At 38.8% G+C, this 27,245-nt stretch overlaps 1 protein-coding gene across 4 annotated transcripts in view; it reads right to left on the bottom strand.

Moving 5' to 3' along the window:
- Positions 1 to 27,245, bottom strand: part of LOC125463028 (neuron navigator 1-like) — a 618,648-nt gene that overhangs the window by 93,807 nt on the left and 497,596 nt on the right. For all 4 annotated transcript variants that reach the window (XM_059653430.1, XM_048553660.2, XM_059653432.1 and 1 more), the window contains 4 exons: positions 24,547 to 24,981; positions 8,565 to 8,606; positions 5,072 to 5,193; positions 508 to 693 (listed from right to left, as the gene is read on the bottom strand). In XM_059653430.1, coding sequence (XP_059509413.1) covers positions 508 to 693; positions 5,072 to 5,193; positions 8,565 to 8,606; positions 24,547 to 24,981 — 785 coding nt within the window. The remainder of the gene's footprint in view (positions 1 to 507; positions 694 to 5,071; positions 5,194 to 8,564; positions 8,607 to 24,546; positions 24,982 to 27,245) is intronic.

Raw genomic sequence — 27,245 nt, 5'->3', positions numbered from 1 at the left:
GTTATTCCCACACAGTGTGCAGCTCCTCCCCCACAACTTGAGCCCTGCAGTTAAATGCCACTGGAACCAAGTACAGCATACAATTAGCTACAATAAAGGCTCAATTTAGTTTCAGGATGGACTTTCCTCCTCCAACCCCATCCTGAATGTTGTGGAAAATTCAGCCATTCTCTCAGAGTGTTCTGAGCGGTATAAAATATTTAATACTAACCTGAAGGGTTTGATGTCAAGTTTTCAGGTATTAATGTACATAACTGGTGCATATAAAACTAATTGACTTGTTAATGCATTTGGGTTCCAAGGTTATGAAATGTACCAAACAAACACACATTCAGAACATTCTTTCTTACTGGCTTTGAGCCTGACAGAGATTTTCAAAATTCAAGTGCCTTGTACAAAATACCTACAAACTAGTAACCACTCATGTGACTATATAACCTTGCAACATCAAACAAAATAAAAATATTTTGCTTAACATTGGCTGAAAATCTGAATATTCACTCTTACCTTCATCCACTGGATCCCTAAACGATCCAGAGCGGATCATTCCTTTTGGTCTTTCTGCCAAAGAAACTGTGCTTCCCATCTGCAAACTTCCATACAAATCGAATGAGGAGTCGTGAGTTGGAATGCTGTTTGAGCGCATCATTTTTGGAGTTGGGCTACCCAGTTGGGACACTGCAGTGGGACTTGCTGTTGATAAGCAACAATTATATTCATTTAAACAGCTTATTGTAAAGTAAGAACAAGTCTTCAGGTGGATTTGTTGTGAGGAACTATACAGAGAAATGATAGAAAAATACTTAGCATTGTGATTTGTGCTTGAGCAATGTTGCTTATTAACCTGAATTGAGACAAAAAAAACTGCAGATGCTGGAACCAAGGTAGACAAACAGGAGACTGGAAGAACACAGCAAGCTAGGCAACATCTGTAGCAAAGGAAAAATCAATGTTTTGGGTATTACTCTTCTTCAGGATTGATGTGGGGGTACGTGAAGCTGCAGATAAAGAGAGAGGGGAGGGAGGATTGTGGAATCATGGTGATCGACGGACATCGGTAGTAGGTACGACGTAGAAACTAATTTCATGGTAATATTTATTGTTCATTTGCTGGTTTATTAGCATGTAACTACCAAACAAATATTAAAAGGAGGTTTACTGACAGGGACAATAGAATTTGAAGTTGCATAATTGTCACCCTAAAAACAACAAAAACACAACGTTAAAAAAAAATCTGGTCCAGTTAACCAAACGAGATTCAGGTTAATAAACCGAAAAACAGGAGGCTAGAAGAACACAGCAAGCCAGGCTGGAAAGGAGAAGTCAACGTTTTGGGTATTACTCTTCTTCAGGACTGGATGTAGGAGTACTACGTCATACCTACTACCGATGTCCATCGATCACCGTGAGTCCACAATCCTCCCTCCCCTCTCTCTTTATCTGCAGCTTCACGTACCCTCAAACCCAGTCCTGAAGAAGTGTAATACCCAAAACATTGACTTCTCCTTTCCAGCCTGGCTCGCTGTGCTCTTCTAGCCTCCTGTTTTTCTGCTTATTAACCTGAATCTCGTTTGGCTAACTGGACTAGATATTTCTTTAACATTGTGTTTTTGTTGTTTTTTAGGGCGACAATTATGCAACTTCAAATTCTATTGTCACTGTCTGTAAACCTGCGTTAATATTTGTTTGATAGTTACATGCTAATAAACCAGCAAATGAACAATAAATATTACCATGAAATTAGTTTCATAACAGGTTCTTAAGGTATATACGAAGACGAGAAAAACTATAAGTAAACTACAGCAGACTTAAGAGCTTTGTTAAAAATACAGCAAGCAAGATTTATAAAATTGTATGATTGTTTCCTCATCCATCTTAGAAAAATGCAGACTTTAATGAGCTTAAGGCTTTTTAGGGTCTTACATCCAAGCTACATTGCCAGTCACATAGATCACTTATTTGAACTTTGGCATTAAAAGGAAAGGTGGCAATCTCAAAAGAAATAATGACTGCATTACAGATGTGCTTTCACTACAATTAACAATAATTAAAATGTTTTCGCAGTTTGCACTTGTGTGTATTGGAAACTTAATTCAACAGTATAGAAAAGGAATGGCATTGACGTGTTTGTAGCAATTTAAGACTTTGTTAAAACTATCAGTTTTGGTCAAGTACAAACATGTAGCAAATAAGATGCTTCACTATTCAGTTCATTAATTTGCATATTCACACTTATGAATGTCACTGCAGCACTCAAATACAATTTAAGTTATTATCCTTTTGCTATTTCTTAGAAATTATGTTGCAGATGTTTGTCATTCAGGCATAAAGGTAAAGACTTATGAACAAGAATCAGATGTAGCCAATGCAAGTCCCACATCCCAGTTTGCAACTATTGTTTGGCACGCATTTCTTGAATGTCACATCTTTTACACACTGACTCCTGACTTGCAGCAAAGTCTACGAGAAAGAGCGCTTTATCCTGTCTCAAAGTTATGAATAAGTCTTTTGGTCTAAGTAAACTGTTATTTCCAATATCACTTCATCATACTGCCAAACAAAACCAACCAGAGACTTGGAGAAGTCAGGTTCTGACTTTCAGAAAGGCTGTACCAAGATGGCTGCTTCTACCAAGGAAATTAATTCTCAAATTGTAGGAGAACTTGAGAAATGACAAATTGCACAGGAAACTGTTCAAGCTTCCAGTACACTGTTACATATTGGTGATAAAGTTAGTGTTATAATAATAATATTACTTAAGAACAGTACTGATCTAAACGTTGAAATTTGGTGCAGCACCTCTTAGAGATCATTAAATATATTTGATTGTAAGAAAATAAGCTTGTGGATATATTTCTATATAGGAACATAGGAACAAGATTAGGCCATTCAGCCCTTAAGCCTGCTCCACCATTCAATGAGATCTATTCAACATACCTGCCTTTGGCTCACATCCTTTAATACCATTGCTTAACAAAACAAAAATCACAGCTTTAAAATTAACAACTGACCTAGTATCCACTGCCATGGGCTTGTAGAAGAGTTCCAAACATCTACCATCCTTGGTGTGTAGAAGTGCTTGCTAACATCTCTCCTGAACAGTTGGCCCTAACTCACTGACTATGTCCCCTTGTTCCAGAATCCCCAGTGATAATAGTTATCCATCTCATCTTTTCCTGTTAATATGTTGAAGATTTCAATTACCCCTCAGGTCTTCTAAATTATGTAGAAAACAGGTTTTTGTGTTCCCCTGTAGAAATTAACTGCGGATGCTGGAAGTCAGAAACAAAAACAGAAATTGCTGGAAAAAAAAACTCATCAAGTCAAGCAGCATCTGTCTAGAGAAAGCAGAGTTAACTTTTTTTAGTCCAGTAACTCTTGTCTGAACACAATTTGCTTAAATCTCTCCTCATAACTTAGGCCCTGAAGTCCACGTATTAGTCCAGCAAACCAATGTTGTAAAACCTCCAAGGCCAATATATCCTTCCCAAGTCTTAGTGCCTAGATCTGCATGTAGTGCTCCCAGGGGATCTGACCAGGGTTTTGTATAACTGCAGCATAACTCCCGAATCCTCCAGTCCTCTAGATATAAAGGCAAGCATTCCACTAGTTTTCTCGATTATTTTCTGCACCTGTTTAAATTAACACAACAATCTATGTGCCTGAACCCCCAAATCACTTTGCACATCCACTGTATTTAAATTCTTACCATCCAGAAAATAGCCTGACCCATCTGTTGTTGGTCCAAATTGAATTACTTTGCAATTGCTTACATTGAACTCCATCTGCCACAGTTTTTTATGCCATCAATGGCACTGTCTATAATGCCACCTAATTTTGTGTCATAAGCAAATTTAGATATGACTTTCTATGCCATTATCCAAGAAAGGTTAATCATAAAAAAAGTTATTTGTTGTTTACATTTGTACTGAGGTTGTAATTTTTCCACCCCTAAAAATTCCCTAAATGTAGAATGCTTCAGCTGCTTGAAATCTAAAACACAAACAGAGCTTGCTGGAAATGCTCAGCAAGTCAGTGTACTATGTGCCCTGCTGAGTATTTCCAGCATTTTCTGCTTGTACTAATAATCTCAATTCTTGAATTCTGAAAAGATACTTTGACATATTGAATTTTTCACTTCTATAATTAGGAAAGGGACATTTGTACTGAAACCCCTCCTATGAGAGACAGTTGAAAGCACTGAAAACAGACTATTTTTATGGCTAACTTGATGGGAGCTTTTAACCCTTATGAAACCATGGGGATTCCTGAGATTCTGCTCTCTAAGTTTTCAGCAATTGTTTCAGCAATAATCTTATCGATCATTGCTTCCTACTGTTTGCAAAGTACAGTAATCGAGCAAATAAAATGAATTGACAGTCAATACAGTAAAATGCTGTGGATATTGGAAATCTGAAACAAACAGAATGCTGGAGAAACTCAACAGATCTGGCAGCATCTGTGGAGATCAAAACAGACTAAATATTTTGATGTGTTTTGGTCTCCACAGATGCTGCCAGATCTGTTGAGTTTCTCCAGCATTTTGTTTGTTTGATCTTATTTGACACTTCTACAGAACTGAATAAAAAAAAAGTGTTTTTTGTACCAGGATTATACCACATGGATTTTGTTATAAATTCAGAGAATTGAAACTCTAATCAATCAAAAATATGGCACCATGTCAGATACTTGTGTGGAGATGTTATTATTCAGAAATTTTACACCTGATATTTAAGTTGCACAGTTAGTCAATTTATATGTCTTTAAGACATATCCCAAACTGAGACACAGTAAGATAGGGGCAGGAGTAGGCAACCCGTCACCTCAAGCCTGCTCTGCCAATCTAGATTTTAGTTTTTCTTCTTTCCCAACATGATTTTCCCATGTTATTTTCGTATGCTTGTCATCAATAAGTAAAACTTAGTATTTTTAATACATTCTATACTCATCTGCTGCAAGGCAGAAAAGGTCAGTTATCAAAATAGCTAAACATATTGATTGGGAAAAAAGGAAATCCAAAATGCAGTTTTATTTCCCCTACAAATTATTTGGTAATCAGAAACGTACTGACCCAAGTTTGATAATGGAATAGCTGATGGGGATGAGAGTGACTGGCTATCCGAGTCTACAGGACCTCCAATAGAACGTGCATGAAGCCATTCCTTGTCTTCTTGTTGCGAACTTGTTCCATATCTATAAATGAGGGGAGGCCATATACAAATGAGTTAGATCTTTACAAATATGTAAACCAATCTAAGAATGAGCAAGTTAATGGAGTAAAAGCATATATTAATGCTTCAGATCATAATTTCAAAACACTTGTTACCTCTAATGAGCTTGAGACAAGATCATTTTAAAAGGCATTAATAATAGAACAGTGTGATCTTTGCCATGTAACATGTGGAACTCTGAGTACAACAGACACATATTTTTGAGCAAGCTCTTTTTGATTGTTTGTTGACCCCTACACTATTTTATAGCGAATTCCAAACTTTTCCAGCTCCCCAAAATTAACACCTTTCTGACTGAAAGAAAAACAACATAGTTAAACCAGACAGGAAGTAGAAAACTGTTAATATATTGCTCTCATTTCAGAACCAACACAGAAGAAAGATGTCAAACTCCTAGCTTTCTGCTTAGAAGGCAAACATCTATTATTTTGGCTATCGCTAAGCTACACAGAATACAAATGCTTCTTTATTAGATCTCAGTTATGAGAATGAACTAACTTCAATATTTGTTTCCTCTATGCTGTGCTCAGTATCTACTGTGCCCAAGCACAGCAAGTAAAGACAAATAGTCCACAAATTAAATGAAGTACTTTTTAACATATTGGTAAAGGCAAAACTTGAATACTTGTCTTATTTTAACCTATAACGAGACGTGGAGAAATAAATTAATGCTAGGAACACTTAGATCTGGTGTTGAATCAAATGCTAAAATAATTAGGCCCAAACCATTACAGTATATAAGAAGCATTAAGTATAAATGGTAGTGACTACTGTTGCTACTAATACTATCACCAAGTTATTTGCAATCCACAAATAAAAACAAAAAAATCTTGGAAATATTCAGCAAACCAGGCAGACCCTGTGGGAGGAGATGTTAAATTCCAGTGAATGGAGATGGTCTGTTAAGTTTTGAACAATACATGAAACCAGAAAAAAAGTAGGTAATACATGAGATATGAAAATGCATTCACTGTGCTTGATTATACATCTAAGAAAATTTGACCTTTACAGTCCAAACCTTCTCAACGTGTCTTCAAAATAATGATCTATTCCTGTCAAATTGCTTTGCATATAAACAGCGGGAATGAAATAGTTTCTCTTATTCAGGAAGTTATACTAACATCAGTAAAGTTGATTGTAGTTTCATGTAAGCAGTTCCATCCAAATAACACATTAGCAATGCTATTTTCATACAAGGCCTAATTTGTAAACTTAGAATTATCTCTGATAAACCTAGCAAGACAGCTAGAAGAACTAAAGTTCATTCTGAAATTTATCTTCTTTATGGGGACCACTCATTCAGCTACAGATATTCCTCAAAGTCAAAAGTCAACAGAACATATCAGACAAGTTGTGTAATTTGAAGACAATGTGACACTATTTTGCCGAAGGAAAGGTTCACTTGCAATTCCTTTTATTGATGAGTCCCAGTGAAATTAATACACTTGTTTGTGTTTTAAGAACCATACATACCCATACATATTTTTGGACAAAAAATCTGGAATTTTCCATATATCTTATGTAAAAATTGACCCTAGTTCTTCACAGGTGACAGATCAACATTTGAGAGTTAGGGTATTATCTTGTACATAAATGTTAGGATGAGGAAATGAATTTAATTTTCATACTATTAGGTGTTTTGAAATTTCTTCATCAGTTCCTGTAAAAATGTCCTCCAGAGAAAAACAAAGAACAGACAGCAGCATTTACACAGTGTATGCTTATTGAAGTTGCAGAAAAGACAAATAATGTGTAGCAGCGAGAGAATTGTGTGTTTTGGAGAAACTTGAGAGACTGAAGTAAGGTATCGAACTAACCTCAGACAACGCCGAACAAAACTGTGCCAATTAGCAAGTGGCCACAATTGGAAAAACATGTTGCTGAGTGGGTACTTGAAAATTGTCAAAATGGAAAATGTGCTAGTTGTGAAGCCACTCGTATACATGCATGAAATTAATCAAAGAAGGATGGAATTTCAGATTTTAAGGCAAGTGCCGTTCACGAGTTCGCAAAGTTCAAAGTTCACGAGAAGGCAACATTTAGCACTTCAGCAGAGAACTAAGATTGCACAAAAGTTGCCTGAACTAGAACATGAGGCATTACAGCAATTACCAGAATACATTTGTTTTTCCTTTATTCATTTAGAGATCAATTGGGCTTCTGCTAATGATATGGTATTTTGGACTGTAGCATGAATTTCAGCCCCTCAAAAGTAGTATTCATGTAACAGTCAACCCCTTAAATTTAACCCAGAAAGGTAGTCTTAAAACAATTTGACTTGTACACAAATATATACGGTATTCAAAATATTTTGCTGCAAGAGCATTATAAAAAATTGCAAAAGGGAAAATTCAAAGTGCAAGTTATACGACTAGTCATCTTAATCATGCTTTCCAAGTCTTCAAACTTTTAACTGACAAGTTATCCAAGAAAAATTATCTCATAGTAAATTGTTTAGGAATTTAGCTGAAGTTCATCCACTTTGTAACTTTCAATTCAGATAAAATTACGTTGTATGAGATGGTAACGGACAGTGTGAGGCCCACACTGCAGCACACAACAAGTTTATCAATGGACTTGCTTAGATTGTGAATTAATGACTGAAAGCTCCTTTGCTTGGGCCAGTTCGGACTCACTTAAAACTAAAGGGATGCAAAGAGGGTGTGCCTGCCATTTCAGTCTTCTTTCCTATCTGTAGATAGGCATGAAATTGTGGGATTGACATGGTTTTATTTTTAATGGTCACTCCTCCTGAAGTTTAGGGGACAGGTGCACGAGCACCGTTACCAAGACCCAGTACTGTTGCTCATAGCCTTCTCCTCAGCGAACGTAACAAATCAAACTGAAGATCTACTTGTGTCTTTCACAAACTTTCTCCTCTGTAGAGACCTCATTGTTGCTTCAAGTGAGAACGGCCGACTGAACACAATGCGAATCAACCTGAGATCTGTGCTGTTTACCCAACTGGAAATTAGAGGACGTTTATTGTGATTTTGAAGTACAATTATCAGGGACTTATTTAAGGAAATTGAAACAAGAGACAGTCATTTTGCTTCGAAATCTTCCTGGACTATGGTGTAACCTGTCTATTTAATCACAGTTCTTTTATTCTTCAATATTATGTTGTAATTTCAGATTTTTGATCCAAGGAATCTTTTTAAATTGCTCAACTGTGTGTCTGATATCCAAGCAATACCAACCAATAGACATCAGTCAAAATTGTTAATAATAGGTTTCAGATTCAGTTTATCTGTTGTGTCGTTTCATGTAGTGATACAGGAACTTTGTTTGGAATTTAGAATTTGAGACAAACTGCACAAAGAGGTAGTTTACCTTAATCCTTTTTTCGGCAGAGTATTTCTGTCACGTTGTGCACTACAAAAACAAACATGGAACACTGATACAACATCATATGTGAGAACAGACAAAACATCTACAACTTAAGTACAGAGTTATCAACAAACAACTGATGAGAAATAAAATAAATATATTATTTTGATGGGAATATGACAAAAAAAAATGTGGAAGCACAGGTTATATTTATACTCAGCTACACCAATATTACTTCAAACAACAAAATCAAAATGTCAATAAAGTTATTTTTGTTGTCCTATCTCCAGCATCATCCATAGAAAATTCAGATGTTTCAACATGCACCAAGCCTGCCCCAGAACCATTTGATTGCTATTGTTTTTGTTGGTTTCTGTTGGGTGAATCCTTCATCAGGATAGTCTTCAAGACAGTTGACTGACCAAATCCGTATCAAATAAAAAGCATGATACACTGCAGCACTAACAAGTCATGTCCTTGCGTTGCAGATTTTTTCAATGATTTCATATAAACTTACCTTAAATTAATCCAAAACTCTGTCTGGGACTCACTTGCACTTATTTTTTTTATCATCAAAGTTTGTAGTTTTTTTTGAAGAAAGAACAGAAGTGCAATTCCAAAGCAATGCCGAAAGACGGGTAAAACAAGACATCTGAATTTTTACTGTTTTGTGTTTCAAATTCAAAAGCTCTTTCTTTACGAAAATGTTCAAAGGATAATAACATTTAACTAATCTAAACAAACACAAAATTAACAAAGAAATATTCAACAAATAGGTAAGTTATTCTGTCTGAGATTTCTCTCGGCAGATGGCTGCTTTTATGAGGTCAGGGAGAGAACATTTGAACATAGAACATAGACATTACAGCACAGTACAGGCCCTTCGGCCCTCAATGTTATGCCGACCTGTCATACCGATCTCAAGCCCATCTAACCTACACTATTCCAATGATGAGTTAACTGTACTTAAAGTTGGCGAATCTACTACCATTGCAGGCAAAGCGTTCCATTCCTTTACTACTCTGAGTAAAGAAACCACCTCTGACATCTGTCCTATATCTTTCACCCCTCAATTTAAAGCTATGCCCCCTCGTGTTTGCCATCACCATCCTAGGAAAAAGGCTCTCCCTATCCACCCTATCTAGCCCTCTGATTATTTTATATGTCTCAAGTAAGTCACCTTTCAACCTTCTTCTCTCGAACGAAAACAGCCTCAAGTCCCTCAGCCTTTCCTCATAAGACCTTCCCTCTATACCAGGCAACATCCCAGTAAATCTCCTCTGCACCCTCTCCAAAGCTTCCACATCCTTCTTATAATGAGGTGACCAGAACTGTACACAATACTCCAAGTGCGGCCGCACCAGAGTTTTGTACAGCTTCACGATAACCTCTTGGTTCCGGAACTTTACCCCTCTATTAATAAAAGCTAAAACACTGTATGCCTGCTTAACAGCCCTGTCAACCTGGGTGGCAACTTTCAAAGATCTGTGTACATGGACACTGAGATCTCTCTGCTCATCTACACTACCAAGAATCTTACCATTAGCCCAGTACTTTGCATTCCGGTTACTCCTACCAAAGTGCATCACTTCACACTTGTCCACATTAAACTCTATTTGCCACTTCTCAGCCCAGCTCTGCAGCTTATCTATGTCTCTCTGCAACCTACAGCATCCTTCGTCACTATCCACAACTCCACCGACCTTAGTGTCGTCTGCAAATTTACTAACTCATCCTTCTACACCCTCATCCAGTTCATTTATAAAAATGACAAACAGCAGTGGACCCAACACCGACCCTTGCGGTACACCACTAGTAACTGGTCTCCAGGATGAACATTTCCCATCAACTACCACCCTCTGTCTTCTTTCAGCAAGCCAATTTCCAATCCAAACTGTTATATCTCCCACAATCCCATTGCTCCACATTTTGTACAATAGCCTACTGTGGGGAACCTTATCGAACGCCTTGCTGAAATCCATATACACCACATCAACCGGTCTACTCTCATCTACCTGTTTGGTCACCTTCTCAAAGAACTCAATAAGGTTTGTGAGACACGACCTACCCTTAACAAAACCGTGCTGACTATCCCTAATCGATTTATTCTTTTCTAGATGATTATAAATCCTATCCCTTATAACCTTTTCCAACACTTTACCAACAACTGAGGTAAGGCTCACTGGTCTATAATTACCAGGGTTGTCTCTACTCCCCTTCTTGAACAGGGGAACCACATTTGCTATCCTCCAGTCATCTGGCACTATTCCTGTCAACAATGATGAGTTAAAGATCAATGCCAAAGGCCCGGCAATCTCCTCCCTGGCTTCCCAGAGGATCCTAGGATAAATCCCATCCGGCCCAGGGGACTTATCTATCTTCACACTCTGTAGGATTTCTAATACCTCTTCCTTGTGAACCTTAATCCCACCTAGTCCAGTAGCCTGTATCTCAGTATTCTCGACAACATTGTCGTTTTCTAGAGTGAATACTGTCGAAAAATATTCATTTAGTGCTTCCCCATCTCATCTGACTCCACACACAACTTCCCCCTACTATCCTTGATTGGCCCTAATCTTACTTTCGTCATTCTTTTATTCCTTAAATACCTATAGAAAGCCCTAGGTTTTACCCTGATTCTTTCTGCCGACAACTTCTCATGTCTCCTCCTGGCTCTTCTGAGCTCTCTCTTTAGGTCTTTCCTAGCTACCTCGTAGTCCTCAAGCGCCCTAATTGAGCCTTCACATCTCATCCTAACATAAGCCTTCTTCTTCCTCTTGACCAGAGATTCCACTTCCTTCGTAAAGCACGGCTCCCGCGCTCTACAGCTTCCTCCCTGCCCGACAGGTACATGCTTATCTAGGACACAAAGGAGCTTTTCCTTGAATAGGGTCCACATTTCTAATGTGCCCATCCCCTGCAGTTTCCTTCCCCATCCTATGCTCCCTAAATCTTGCCTAATCTCATCGTAATTGCCTTTCCCCCAGCTATAACTCTTGCTCAATGGTATGCACCTATCCCTTTCCATCACTAAAGTAAACATAACAGAATTGTGATCGCTATCATCAAAGTGCTCACCTACTTCTAAATCTAACACCTGGCCAGGCTCATTACCCAGTACTAAATCTAATGTGGCTTCGCCCCTTGTTGGCCTATCTACATACTATGTCAGGAAGCCCTCCTGCACATACTGGACAAAAACTGACCCATCTATAGTACTCGAACTATAGCGTTCCCAGTCAATATTTGGAAAGTTGAAGTCCCCCAAGACAACTACCCGGTCTCTCTCACTCCTAGCGAGAATCATCTTTGCTATCCTTTCCTCTACATCTCTGGAACTATTCGGACGCCTATAGAAAACTCCCAACAGGGTGACCTCTCCTTTCCTGTTTCTAACCTCAGCCCATACTACCTCAGTTGACGAGTCCCCAAACATCTTTTCTGCAACTGTAATACTGTCCTTGACAAACAATGCCACACCTCCCCCCCTTTTACCATCTTCTCTGTTCTTACTGAAACATCTAAATCCCGGAATCCGCAACAACGATTCCTGTCCCTGCTCTATCCAGGTCTCCGAAATGGCCACAACATCCAAGTCGCAAATCATAGGCCTTGGTACTTCTCCTGTTTCTGAGCCCCTCTGTTTATGCCAGTCAGCTAATCTTCCATCGATGCTCATAATGTTACTCCCATACCATGATCTCCTGTACCTTGCACATTAACCTTTTTAAGCGGAGACTTGTCAAGTGTGTCCTGGAAATCCAAGTACAGTACGTAAATGGATTTAGCCTTCACCACAATCCATTTTACACTTACTAAAAAAAAACCCAACTAATTGAATAAACATGGTTTCCCCTTGGCAAAAGTATGCTGAATCTTGCAGGTTACCTTGAGCTTTTCCAAATGCCAGTTATAACGTCCTTAAATGACTGATTCTAACGGTTTCTCCATGACAAACGTCAAAATTACAGTGAAATTTATATACAATGGTCTGTTTGCTAATTTCCTCCATTTTGAATACAGGAGTTATTTTGTTATTTTCCAGCCTGAGTCAACGCTGCAGAATCTAAAAAAACTTGCAGAATGTACAACAATGCATTTGCTACGTCATTAGCCATCTCTTTTAAAACCTTAGGTTGACGTCCATCAGGACCTGACGAGTAATCAACCTACTACTCCATCAGTTGCTTAATAGAGCTTCCAAAGTGACCGCTATTTCACTAAGTTTCTCACTTCCTTCACCACCTCTGAAATTTAGTTATTTTGGGAAGTTGAGATAACAAGGTGTTGAGCTGGATGAACACAGCAGGCCAAGCAGCACCTTAGGAGCTGGAAAGCTGACGTTTCAGGCCTATTTCTGATGAAGGGTCTCGGCCCGAAACATCAGCTTTCCTGCTCCTCTGATGCTGCTTGGCCTGCTGTGACCATCCAGCTCTACACCTTGTTATCTGGGATTCTCCAGTATCTGCAGTTCCTATTAACTTCTCAAACTAGTATCAAAGATATCTGTTTCCTCTGTTGTGCAAGTCAGAATCATTATAGCCACCATTTATTTTCCACAATTATTCCTCCATTTCTACTTTCTGGCAGTCCAATAATCACTTTACTCTTTTCCATTAGAATCCTTCAGAAATTCTTGCTATCTGATCATATATTCTTAAGCTTCCTTCCATGCCCTAATTTATTAGCCTTGATAATCCTTGTAACAGTTCTCTGCTGTGCTTTGTATTCTGACCCATCATTTGACCTGCCACCCACTTTTAAAAAATTACATGCTTTTTCCTGAAGTTTGATGCTGTTCTTACTTTCTTTAGTTGAACATGGATGTTGGGCCTGCCCCTTGTAATTTTTTTTAATAGCATGAATGCGTCTATTCTGAGTACTCAAAAATATCTCCTTAAAAGATCTGTCACTGTTTATTTACTGATCTTTCACTTCAGCTAGCTTAGCTTTCATGCTCACACAGTTGCCCTTTTACAAGTTTAAAATAGTGGGCCCATTGTTTTCCCTTTCAAGCTGATGTAAAATGTACTGATGTTATGATAGTTGCTAGTTAGAGGTTCTTTACTCTGATGTCACTAATTAATCTGTCACAATGTACAATACCCGGTGTAGTATAACCTGCTCTCTGGGCAGTTTGTGAATAAACTGCTCTAGACAAGTGTCTCAAAAGTGAGGTCCTCAGCAAGGCTAAAATCATCAATCTGATTATTCCAGTTAATATGCTGATTGAATTAATCCATAATTATTCCTGTCCCTCTATCACGTGAGCCTACTATTTCTTCTTGTATAATTTGTCTGACATTGTGTTTAGCGTCAGGGAGTCAGCTGTTCACTCCCACAGCAACTTCTGTTCATAAATATTTAACAAAGCTTTTTGACTTTTCCAGAGTATGTGTCTATTTATAAAGCCTATCAAAAGCTCAGGTTTCACTACCCAGGTCAAATGACTGGTCACTACCCTCGGAGAAAGGGTCACCAGGCCCGAAACATTAACTCTGTTTTCTCCTCCACAGATGCTGCCAGACCTGCTGAGCTTTTCCAGCAACTTTGTTTTTGTTCAGGTTTCACTACAATATGCTTCACAACCACAGCTTTTACAGACAATTACCCACATCTTGGTCATTCGTACTATGCAGCCATTTCTTTGACCCTGTACATATATGTAATATCTGAACAGCAACAATATCTCACAATAAGCACAACAAACAATAATTCCATCCAAATGAGAATATCTTGAAAACAACAACATATTGTATTATATGATGACCAGTTTCACTTCCCAAGATTAAAAAGGCAAAAAAATCTTCCAGTAAATTAGCAATAGAGCATTCACCTGCAAGAATGTGCCATTTCATTCCACAAAAAAGTGATGTTTGATAATGAAAAAAGAAAAACTCTTTACAATTAAGTAATAAGTAGTTTCTTATTTTAAATAAAAACGAAACAATTTTAAAATGTCTAATACAGAGAAAATTATAGGATTGCAAAATACTACAGGTTCTACAACAGGGCACAACATTTTTTTTTGCAGGGTGTTACTTCCTTGTTTTCATAGTTACCTTATTTGTTTTCATGTATAGAGTATTCGGACTTGCACAAAAGCAGAAGGAGAAGAATTCAACAATATCCTCAAAAGCCATTATCAGCATAATCTCTAAACTTTGTTCAACTATGAGGACCTCCAAGTTGCATGTGGGACATTAACCTCCAGCACCAGACATCAATGATGCAATCTGTGTCAGCCCATTGATTACAGAACATCAGAGCAGATGCACACAAGCACAGCAATACATCTCAAGATGCATGTTTATCGTCAAACTCAAATTTAAAGCCACAGCACACAAAGTACTCTTTTCGTACACACTACAGCATTTAAATTTACACAAATTCAAGAGATATAAAAGTCAGCAATTAAACTTCTTTTTAAATTTCATGATGCACTTCTTTGCACCATCACCCCAAACAAACCTTCCACAAACTAGTGAGGTCACAGATTGTATTCCTTTCATATTTACACAAGCCCAGCAGATTTTAAGGCAGGCAATTATTGCTTTGTCCAAAATCTCAGATTTTAAATAAAAATTCAACATGCAAGAGTATTCAATGCAAAAACATTCACTGCACCAATTCCAGAAAGTAGTTCCTGAACATAAGCATGCTTAAATTATGATTTTTTAATTCATTAACAGGATGAGGGCTTTGCCGGCTAGGCAGCATTTATTGCCCATCCTTAATTTCAGTTGAGTGTCAACTACATGCTGTGGTAGTTTCCTTCCCTGAAGGACATTTGCGTACCAGATGGGTTTTTCTAACAACTGACAACAGATTCATCAATAGATTCATCTGATTCTTAATTCCAGTTATTTTACTGAATTCAAATTCCACCATCTGCTGTCACGGGATTCTAACCCAGGTCACCAGAATATCATCTGGGACTCTGGATTAACAGTCCAGTGATAATACCTCGAGGTCACTGCCTCCCCATAATTCCTGAATTATTTGCAGTAATTACCTCAGGGATTTTAAGCATGCCTGGCTCCCAATTAGCTGAATGTTGATTTGTTGAGAGGTGTACAGCAGTGTTCTTACTTGAAACGTCTTTCTTCCCCTTCTTTTGCAGCTCTCCCTATCTTCATATTCCCTCCATCCTTTCACTCTCTTCCACTATCCTCCATATCCTTGTTGCTTTCCTATTTCCCCCAGTCCTCTTAGAATGTCCTTTTCTACAAACTCCTTGCAGCCTCCAATTCCCACTGGGTAATTCTTGTCACTTATCTCTCTCACACATCCTTCACAACCTCCTCCCAACACTTTGTTTGTAGGGACACATCTACAAATCAGAGATGGGTATAGCAAGGGGCAGATTATATCATCCAGAACATCTTTCTAAATCAAAAAGTAGCCAATCAAACCAATTGTCCAGGGGCTTGCTCCAGGGCAATCACATCTCAATCCCTGGAACTTTGTACCGAGCAGAGTACATTCTTGTGAACACATGGGGTATTGAGAGAGGAGCAGAGGAGCATGAGCTGAAGGCTAGGACTTCCTTGTATAGCACTGTTTGCAGTCCTTTCTCCTGGTACTGGCTTCTGGCAAAATAAGGGCTAACAGAGAAGCTGTTTCATCCAAAGCATGATGTTGGCATCTTCCTGCTCCATCACTCAGTTCAATTTATTTTAATTGAAATAGGAGGCTGAATAGTGAGAATCACATGATTTAAAAGATGAATTAGAATCTGGCTGCTAAGAAAAAATAACTAATTACCACTTAGGGAATTCAATGCCATTATTTTCAATGTAGCAACAAGTTGATTTGTATTAAGTGTTTACCACTGTACTACTGCCCCTGATAATGTTACTGGACGATTAATGCAGAAGGCCTGTGATAATGCTGTGGAGACCAGAGTTGAAAGCTAGTATAGCAGTTGGGGGAATTGAAATTCAATTAAATAACTCAGGGATAAAAAAAATGTAGTTTTGATAACAGTGATGACTGAATTTCCAAAAAGATCACTGTGAAAATAAATTCAGTGGTTATCTGAAGAGGAAACCTGGAATGCCACTCTTTGTAGAGTGCAAGGGATGTTTTAAAAGAATGAGACTTCAAAAGCGAAAGGTGCAAGGTGGGTGCCAGGCAAACTAGTTCCCTCGTCTCAGCAGGAATGCATATCCCGTGGGCTGAATTCCAGATCATATACACGAGGCAAGGGACACAACTTTCCCTTTAAGAATCGACAGAAACAGGGAGTAAAAGCCAGTTCCAACTCTTGGTCTATATATGTTCGTGGGTAATGGTGTGTACTGCGAGGGTCACAGCAAATCATGCCTGCTCTGCAGGTAAAAAGGAAGGGTGTCTCTCTCTCTCTTGTATGGAGATAAGTGAAGTTAACACATTTGATCTGAGAGAAAAGTTTCCAAAGAGAAGGGATATTCCGCCTGGGAACCCTGCAGCCATATGGTATCAATGTGGACTTCACCAGTTTCAAAATCTCCCCTTCCCCTACTGCATCCCTAAACCAGCCCAGTTCATCCCCTCCCCCCACTGCACCACACAACCAGCCCAGCTCTTCCCCCCCACCCACTGCATCCCAAAACCAGTCCAACCTGTCTCTGCCTCCCTAACCGGTTCTTCCTCTCACCCATCCCTTCCTCCCACCCCAAGCCACACCCCCAGCTACCTACCAACCTCATCCCACCTCCTTGACCTGTCCGTCTTCCCTGGACTGACCTATCCCCTCCCTACCTCCACACCTACACCCTCTCCACCTATCTTCTTTACTCTCCATCTTCGGTCCGCCTCCCCCTCTCTCCCTATTTATTCCAGTTCCCTCCCCCCATCCCCCTCTCTGATGAAGGGTCCAGGCCCGAAACGTCAGCTTTTGTGCTCCTGAGATGCTGCTTGGCCTGCTGTGTTCATCTAGCCTCACATTTTATTGTCTTGGATCCTCTTTAAACCTGTTGCAACCAACTGAGATGCCAGGTTAATTAGGGGAGACAGCTCATCCTCCTTTACCTGGGCATTGCACAATTTGAAATATCCCATCTAAAGAATAGTAATACACAAAGGAACATTGTCCAGAGGCTAGTGGTAACAGGATTTATGTTGCTTTGGGATCAACTGGAATATGGAATCCTGTTCTGGATACCACATCCTTACAAAAAATTGAAGAAAAGCAAAAGTATAGAAAAAAATCATTTAAGTGAGTGAGTGATCAAGAGGCTTGACTTTGCAGGTCAGCTGAAAGGCCTTATATCTATTTATTTGCACTTAGTCAAGGTCCTGCTCCTTGTAAGCTGTCTGACCTGCTGTGCTTTTCCAGCTCTGTATTTATTGACGCTGGCTTCCAGCATCTACGTCCGTACTGCCTCTGTATCAATATGGAGCTGGAGTGCAGGTGGTACCGGAGAGTGTAAATCTATATACTTGATAGGAGTACCGGTGCTAGTCTTACATTTAAGCAGTCAGTAAAGACAATATCCTTTCAACAGACAGAACAGTCAACATTAGTTTTAAATAGAAGTAACAGTTGACTTTATTAGATATCCTCCTTTGTATAACAGTACAGAGTGGGATACTTAGAAAATGGCCAATTGTGTAACAAAGAGGTCATGGTAGACAGCTTACAGGAGTTTCTGTCAAATTTGAAAAAGCTTACAGCAGCTAAAAGCCAAAAGACACCAAGGGCTTAGAAAGTCATTGGAACACAGGGCAGTTCAAACTGGTTTGAACTGGTCTGGAATTGTTAAAATGTGCTAGTTCATGCCAAAATATCACACTGTGAAAAGAGGCCAGGGTTACACCACCAGGGACCAATCATGTGCTCCAAAGTCAATGACCATGTGAAGAAAGATCAAGCACAAGTAGATCCAAATACTGAAGCCTACGTGTGCACGTGTGTGTGTGTATTTAAAAAAAGCCAAGCATTAACTAGCACAGTTGGAAAGACAAAACTGCAAGCAGAGACACAGTAATGTCATCAGAATAAACAGAGCAGCACACCAAAGTTCAACAATGAAAACAACTGTAAAAAATAATACTTCAACCTAATAATTACTGCCTAATTTCCCTCTTATACTGTAAAAAGTATTTCCAATTTGTTAGAATTTGGGGATCTTACTGTCAACTCTTTTGCTGAGTCTGAAAACAACCAAATATTTAACATCATTGATCAGAAACTAAAATGGGCCAGCCACATAAATACTGTGGATGCAAAAGCAAATCATAGGTTTAGAATCCTGCGGTAAATCCAGCTCTTGGCTCCCAAAAGCCAGTCCACAAACTCACGATTGTGACTGAATACATTCCAGTTCAGATGAGTGCAGCTTCAAAGTCATCCAAAAAAAATCAGAGTAGGCAGCCTACCTGATTGCCACTCGATCCAATCCTTTGAACTTTCAATTCTCTCTAGCACAGTCACTGAGTGTCAGTAGTCTGCAAGATACACTACAAATAATTCACAGAGACTTCTTCAACAACACCTTCCAAGCCCATGACCTCTACTGTTGGGGAGACCAAGTGCAGCAAGCACATAGGAGCACACTATAACTGACTTGAAGTTATCTTACCATACTTCCCAACATTGGGTTAAAATCCTAGAATTCTTTACCTTACATAGATGCATTAATGACATATGAATAACAATGGTTCAAGAAGGCAGCTCACCATTACATTCTTAAGGGCAAACTGATGCCCACATTCCATGAATGAATAGACAAATAAAAAGAATACAAACCAGAACTTATGACATAGTATGAACTGCTGATGCTAGAGAATCTCAGATAACAAGGTGTACAGCTGGATGAACACTCCAGGCCAAGCAGCATCAGAGGAGCAGGAAAGCTGATGTTTCAGACCTGGGCCGTTCTGAAGGCTCCAGGCCCAAAACATCAGCTTTCCTGCTCCTCTGATGCTGCTTAGCCTGCTGTGTTCATTCAGCTCTATACCTTGAACCAGAACCTAAAGTATGTTCCATGGCATGTTATTTTGGGAATATGAAGAATAAATGCTGAGACAGGACAGAGTTAAATGCAAAAACATTTGGTCAAAGGGTTAGGTTTGGAAGAATCATTCACGTTCGACAAGTGAGCTTCAGAGAGTAGCAATGACGGGAGTAAAAATGTTTGCCACCAGTGATGGAGTTAACAGAAAGGGAGTTGACATGAATGCTATAATGAGAGAGAAATAGCATCTAGGAACAAAGACCTACCCTAACTCTAAACATTGAATTTGAAGAACTGATTTGAGTATGACTTGATTTGATTTATTGTAGTCAGGTGTACCTAAGTACAATAAAAAGCATTGTTTGCGAGCAGTACAGGCAGATCATAGTACGCAGGAAGTGCACAAAGCAAGATCATCATTAACAGGATCAACATTGTTTAAAGTTAGAAAGGTAGGTCACTAAAAACTTCAAAACCTACAGAATACCTCAAAAACAATGTTTTGGCAAAGAAACCTAAAGAACACATAAGCAATTTTGTTATTACTGCTCTTCAAGTTCTAATAAGTAGCATTGCACATGATTTTGAGAGCTGCATTCAAGTTCCTTTAATGTATAGGCCTACTGGTTTTATCATTCAGTGAGAGAGTCACAAAAACATACAGAACGGAAACAGACCCTTTGGTCCAACTGATTCATGCCGACTAGATATCCTAAATTAATCTAATCATATTTGCCTGCATTTGGCCCATATTTCCCTGAACCCTTCCTATTCAAGTACCCATCCAGATGCCTTTTAAGGTTTTAACTGTACTTCCACCACTTCCTCTGGCAGCTCATTTCAAACATGCACGTGAAAAAGTGGCCCCTTATCTTTCCCCTCTCATCTTAAACCTATATCCTCTAGTTAACTGTACTCAGACTCCAATCCCACGAGCTTTGTCTTATTAAGTTCAATTTTACTACCTTTGAAACTAGTGCGTGCTATAGCCTGCATAAATACAACCATTAACACCAAACTAGTGGCATAAGCCAAAGCTTACATTAAAAGCAGTGTGCAGTAAAAAGAGATTAATTAAAAGGAAATCCCAACCGAGAACAAAAAACAGAAATTCTGAAGGTTTACTGGACTCAAAATGTTAACTCTGCTTTCTCACCACAGATGCTGCCAGACCGGCTGAGTCTCTTCAACAATTTCTGCTTCTGTTTTGGGATTTCCAGCAAGCCCATTTTTACCTGAAGATAGATTTGTATTTCCTCAGTTTAGAGTGGTTATTTATTCGACTGCATCTACTTGTCACAGTTATCCAACAACTATGGCAACATTTCATTCTGTTATAAAGCTAAGTTTATTTGGAGATGCTACTTTGTCTATCGACAAGTAAACAACTAAATATGTTCCACCTGGATGTATGCCTGCACTTGAAGGATGTCATCCTATATGAGAGAAAATTACAGCACTTAGAAAACATAGCTCCATGAGCTAACTGGTACAAACTGTGACAAATTAAAATACAAGTCTCCTATCAATCAGCCAGGCAGAAAATATTTTGAGAGAAAGCAACATAGAATATAGCACTTCAATGTTAACATACTTATATTTGCCCTTTCCTGTACGTTTTAAAATTTTGCAAGACATTTTACAAATTTACAAATTAAAATTTTACAAAACTGTAGTGAGCAGATTGAATTCATTCACACTTTAATGGGATATATAGATATTTGGGAACTTTACAGGTCTTGATTCAACTTCAACAGCCCTGGCCACTACTATAAGTCTTCTTGAGATTTTATCTGATTTAGATTTGAATCATGATTGGGCCTTGTTATCTAAATTTAAAGAGATTTTCAATTACATGCTGATATTAGAAATAAAACAGCAACAATTATAGCACATCTAAGAACTGCTGCTTTGGGGAACTTTGCTTAGAAAGATGTCTCAAGATGTAAGCTCATTAATAAAATGATGCTGAACATTAATGAGGCTAAGTGTGAATACCAAAGGTCACATATACAGTGATCTTCAATTATAAGGAGATAGTGCTTTAGATGCCAGAATTGCAAATCACATTTCAATTGCTAACATCATGCACCAATATATGTTGCCAGCAAATGAAATTAAATTAATGTCTGAATTTTGATTATAAATCTTCTTAAACTGATATTCAGATATCAAAATCAGCATCTACAAATAGAGATAACAAGGTGTAGAGCTGGATGAACACAGCAGGCCAAGCAGCATCAGAGGAGCAGGAAAGCTGACGTTTCAGGTCTGGACCCTTCTTCAGAAATTCCACAAATAAACTTGGTTTTCCAACTGATTGCAATGCTATAAAGATTGATGAAAAACTATGGCAAATGGATGTTGTCAAAAGGAATAATAACTTTAAATTGGGAAAACACAAATCTTTATTGTGGGCTTTACTTTATGAATAATTGAGCTTTCTAGCCAATTTGTCATTTCTTCAGTTTGACGGCATCTTTATACAAATACTGCATACTGCAGTGTGCAGTTCTGGACTGGTCCGCCAGTCATACTTACGTAACTATTTAACTACTTGGGTGTGACAAGATAATTGTTGAAAGATTGTGTTCCCACTAAAAAAGAGATCTTGAAATTTTCTATTCTGATTGCAAGTTTTTAAAACCTAAGAGGGGAATGTTAAACCTTTTTTCAAATTAAAAAAAGAGTTAGGTAGAATCCTAAATGACTAAGATGTGTCAGCTCTGATGAAGGTTCTAGGCCCGAAACGTCAGCTTTTGTGCTCCTGAGATGCTGCTTGGCCTGCTGTGTTCATCCAGCTCCACACTTTATTATCTAAGATGTGTCAGAAGATGTCTTTGACTCAACACTCTAGGCATTTTTCGTAGAAAATGATTTCTGCTTTTTTATTCAAATACTTAATAAGCATTTTGGAATTAAAGAAGAGAAGTGGCAAGTACTTGTGACATATTCCTTCTGGAATGAACTTCGTCTATGTTCACAGACTTGGCATTCTAATGTGTATTTAGTACTAAGAGAAACACACAAACTCTGCTTTATCTTGTCAGCATAGTATTGTATAAATACTATTTCGAAGATTTGTAGGATATAAGGAATGCACAGTGTTATATAGCAGGAGTAGGGTGACAATTTGATACCTGCCTTATTTGCAAATTCGAGTCCACCTCTTTTGTTATTCCTTTGACCGCTCCATCCAAACTTGCAATCTTGACCAGTAGAAGGATCAGGGCAGCATATGTATGGGAATGCCACAATCTGTAAGCTTCTCTCCAAGCCAAGTATCATTTGCATTTGGAACCATATTGCCATTCTTTCACTGCTACTGGCAGTGGTAGATGGGTGTATCTACCCTGTTTGGATTGCCAGTGGTTCAAGAAGGCAGATCAACTAACATCTTCAAGGGCAATTAAGGATGGGCAATATCTGCCAGCCTAGCCAAGAATATCTTCAAGCTATGAATGAATTTTTAAAAGGTAGCTGCATATCTTGTAAAAGGAAGCATAATCATGCGCAGTCTAAACATATTTTCACCATACTGAGAGAGTTAGGGAGAATATTCATCACAACAAATAGAGAGTCTTACAATAAATGTTAGATGTTAAGAAGCTAACTTGATCTTTAAGCAAAGATAAAATTCATTTAGTCATACTCAATTAGATTTTCCTTTTAAAAGTGTAGAATGATTTTTCCACTTTAAAAATACACAAATGGGAAATACTGATCCCAAATCTTTTTACAGTACTGTATTTTAAGAATATAAAGTATTAGCAATTACGGTAAAGTGATTGCAACTTAAAATTCTTCCTCATGCTTTGATGAATGAAAAATGTTAAAAGTATACAGATATATTTTCATAGATTATTTTGCTCTATTTGCATTTGCATTTGAGAAAGAACTCAATTCGGAGATTAAGTTGATGGTTTACCAGACAGCTGTGATCCCTGTAGGAGCAAATTACTACAGATGCTGGAATTTGAACTGAAAATAAAAAAATGTCCGGAGATCACAGTGGGTCAGACAGCATCCATGGACAGAAAGCGAGCTAACATTTTAAGTCCAGGTGACTCTTCATCAGAGTTGGAGCTCTGATGAAGAATCATCTCGATTCAAAACATTAGCTTGCTTTCTGTCCACGGATGCTGCCTAATCTGTGTGATCTCTGACATTTTTTTTGTTTTCAGCTGTGATCTCTGTATGGTCTGAAGGCTTCGACAACCAAAAGCACTGGGGAAGTATCAAGTGCAGTGCCTTTACAAAATCTTGCAAACCCAGTGACAAAAACGCTGGTTAAATGACAGCATCCCTAGCCAATTCAGCTTGCTCATCACACAAAACCAGGTCCACTGATTGGGACATATTATTCATACCTCTGATAATACCCCCAAAGTAATTGCTCTGCTCTGGAATTCAATTTTAGCAGGCAATGCCAGAAGGACATCAGAAATGCTATAGAGTTGTCCTCAAGGCATCCATGAGAAGATCATGCAAATCTGCCAACTTCAGGAAGCCCTGGTTTATAATTCTCGAAAATGGAGAAGACGTGTTCAAAATAGCACTGAATGACTTCATCAGAATCATGCATACATGAAGTCAAGACATCGAAGGGAGCACGAGGATGCAAACCATCCATTTACCCTGACCTTCTTGCTACACTTGCACACACATGGGCAGAGTCCACAGGCTGCACAATGGATCTGCCATCCTCCAAACCCTTTGTTCCGGAGCTCAGGCAAATCATCCCCTATCCTGACTGACTACTTAAAAAGACGAAAATAACATCTCAGGATTTCCTCTGCTGAGAGCTGAAGAAATCACTTTCAATTTATATCTTTGGAGTTATTTCACATTTTCAAATAGCTATAAACATATCTTAATTCAGCAATGCAAAATGATTCAATACTCTGTTAAATCAATCTTAGGATCTAAAAGAGTTACCTGAACTGAATTAGTGTTATCCACTATTAAAGCTGCCAATGATATTGTCTTATTGTATCCAGTTCCATACAGCTAAATCAATCTTATTCAAATCACTGACGTACCTCTCCATTTGTGAGAATCTAGAACTCCCAGTCCATGTGAGCCCACTGTGATCCTCCTCCCTTGAAAGCGTACCACTCGCAGAGAATGAACAAGGAACACTCAATGGAAGATCCAAAGATTCCATGCTGGTGTGCAGGCTACTAAGTTTAGGGTACATGAGACCTTCCTTGTTGCTTGTAAAATTGCTGACTAGACCAAGACCCTGACTAAAGGTACTAGAATTTACATTAAGAACAGGGGCAGGGCTAGGTGTTAAACATGGAGCCAAACTGATTCCAGTTGCTTGGACATCTGGGGTTTTGGTTACAGTTTCATTGGCAACATTACTGGTCATAGAGACATGTCCTGAGGTTGCAGAATCCAAGCTATTTGAGTTGATTTTATCAATATTGGCTATTGGAGGTGGCTTGCTGATTCCTTTTGAACTTATCACCCTGGAGTAGAAGAGAGAAAAAACAAAGAAATCAAGTTACCTTTTGGTTAATGCAATACATGGGGAAATTTGCAATAAATCTTGGATGAACATTGAAAAGAAAAATGACATTTTCTCACTAATCATAAAATCAAAAGTGAAAACCACCTAAAAATCAGACATCAATACTAGGAACTATAAAAGCATGTAAAATATTAAGAAATTTGAGTTCAGTTGCAAATTACTGTTTTTAGCTTACGTAATTGTGGATTAATGACAATACTGATCAACTTCTTAGAAAGGTGACATTTTGTGCTTTCATCAAGATTAGTGACAATACTAATCAGTAACAAAATCATTTTGTACTTTTAATGTGTTAAGGATAGCATAATATTGTCACTGAGTTTTAAAATAAAGATACTAAACCACATGTTTAACAGTTGCATGAATAGACATGTTGTGCATTTGAACGCATTCTGATGAGAGATACATTTCTTGCAATTCTGTTATATAGTGCAAATGTCTTGGAAAGGTAGTTTTTAATAAGTCTCAGCCCATATTAAAAGCTGCAAAAAGGGAAGTTACTGATCAGAGTAAAGGGAAGAGGTGCTTTGCACGATAACAAAGTGTGGGGCTGGATGAACACAGCAGGCCAAGCAGCATCTTAGGAGCACAAAAACTGACGTTTCAGGCCTAGACCCTTCATCGGAAAAGGGGGATGGGGAGATGATTCTGAAATAAATAGGGAGAGAGGGGGTGGTGGACGGAAGATAGATAGAGGAGAAGACAGGTGCAGAGGAGAGTATGGGTGGGGAGGTAGGGAGGGGACAGGTCAGTCCGGGGAGGACGGACAGGTGAAGGGGGTGGGATGAGGTTAGTAGGTAGGAAATGGAGGTGTGGCTTGAGGTGGGAGGAGGGGATAGGTGAGAGGAAGAACAGGTTAGGCAGGTGGGGACGAGCTGGGCTGGCTTCGGGATGCAGTTGGGGGAAGGGAGATTTTGAAGCTGGTGAAATCAACTTTGATACCATTGGGCTGCAGGGTTCTCAAGCGGAATACGAGTTGCTGTTCCTGCAACCTACGGGTGGCATCATTGTGGCACTGCAGGAGGCTCAGAATGGACATGTCGTCTAAGGAATGGGAGGGTGAGTTGAAACGGTTTGCAACTGGGAGGTGCAGTTGTTTGCTGTGAACCAAGTGTAGGTGTTCTGCAAAGCGGTCCCCAAGGCTCTGCTTGGTTTCCCCAATGTAGAGGCAGCCATACCGTGTACCATGGATGCAGTATACCACATTGGCAGATGTGCAGGTGAACATCTGCTTGATGTGGAAAGTCATCTTGGGGCCTGGGATAGGGGTGAGGGAGGTGTGGGGGCAGGTGTAGCACTTCCTGCGGTTGCAGGGGTAAGTGCCAGGTTTATGGGGTTGGAGGGGAGTGTGGAGGGGACAAGGGAGTCGCGGAGAGAGTGGTCTCTCTGGAAGGCAGACAAGGCTGGGGTGGGAAAAATGTCTTTGGTGGTTTTGCACTCTCTAGTTAGTCAGTCATAAAGTATTTTGGATTTGCATAATTGTATCATTGACACTGGCACGAAACACATTGTATGTTAGCCAGATGCAAAAAAATGAATCTTCGGAGTCTTGCATAATGTAAAATATCTTCTTAATATTGGAAGAAAGCAGGAATCATTTATGATTCTTATAAAGATGAAAAATTACGACGCAAGGAATTGCTTTATTGTTCAATTTAGTGCAAGTTGTAGCTGCAGTTTGCACTGCTAGCTAGGTTTTGCAGTATATAGGCACTGAGCTGAGATTTGGATATATAGTGTAACAGAACTTTTAAAATCACCTTATAAAATTGTTCTGTGTCATAGCAACATTTCCAAATCCATTTTGCTACAGCTCTAAAAAATGGGACAAATTAACCAGCAAAATGCAAATTATGAGAACACTTAAAGCAGAGTACATCAGCATAAACAAATCTGGAACATATTCAAAAACAAAATAATCCATAATGTTTGATGTCAGTTTAAGTCATAAAATTAGGCCTCAACAGTACTGGGATAGCACAGATATGGTCAAACAGAGTGCCTTCAAATTGTTTTCGGAGCCATAGATTTCAGTGTATAAGGCCTCAAATTCCCTTTCGAAATGGCAATCAACTTATAATCTCTGTACATAAAAAAGGTGTAGATGGTCAGCATTTTGAAATGTTATCTGCATCCACTGCATCTAGCGTGAGTCTTACATGTCCAAACATCTTTGCGGTACAGTTTATATTGCTTGTTTGA

This window comes from Stegostoma tigrinum, chromosome 21 (assembly GCF_030684315.1).
Source record: "Stegostoma tigrinum isolate sSteTig4 chromosome 21, sSteTig4.hap1, whole genome shotgun sequence".
Taxonomy (NCBI): Eukaryota; Metazoa; Chordata; class Chondrichthyes; order Orectolobiformes; family Stegostomatidae; genus Stegostoma; species Stegostoma tigrinum.
The sequence above is the reverse complement of the archived record's forward strand: the minus strand, read 5'-3'. Positions and strand labels throughout refer to the sequence as shown.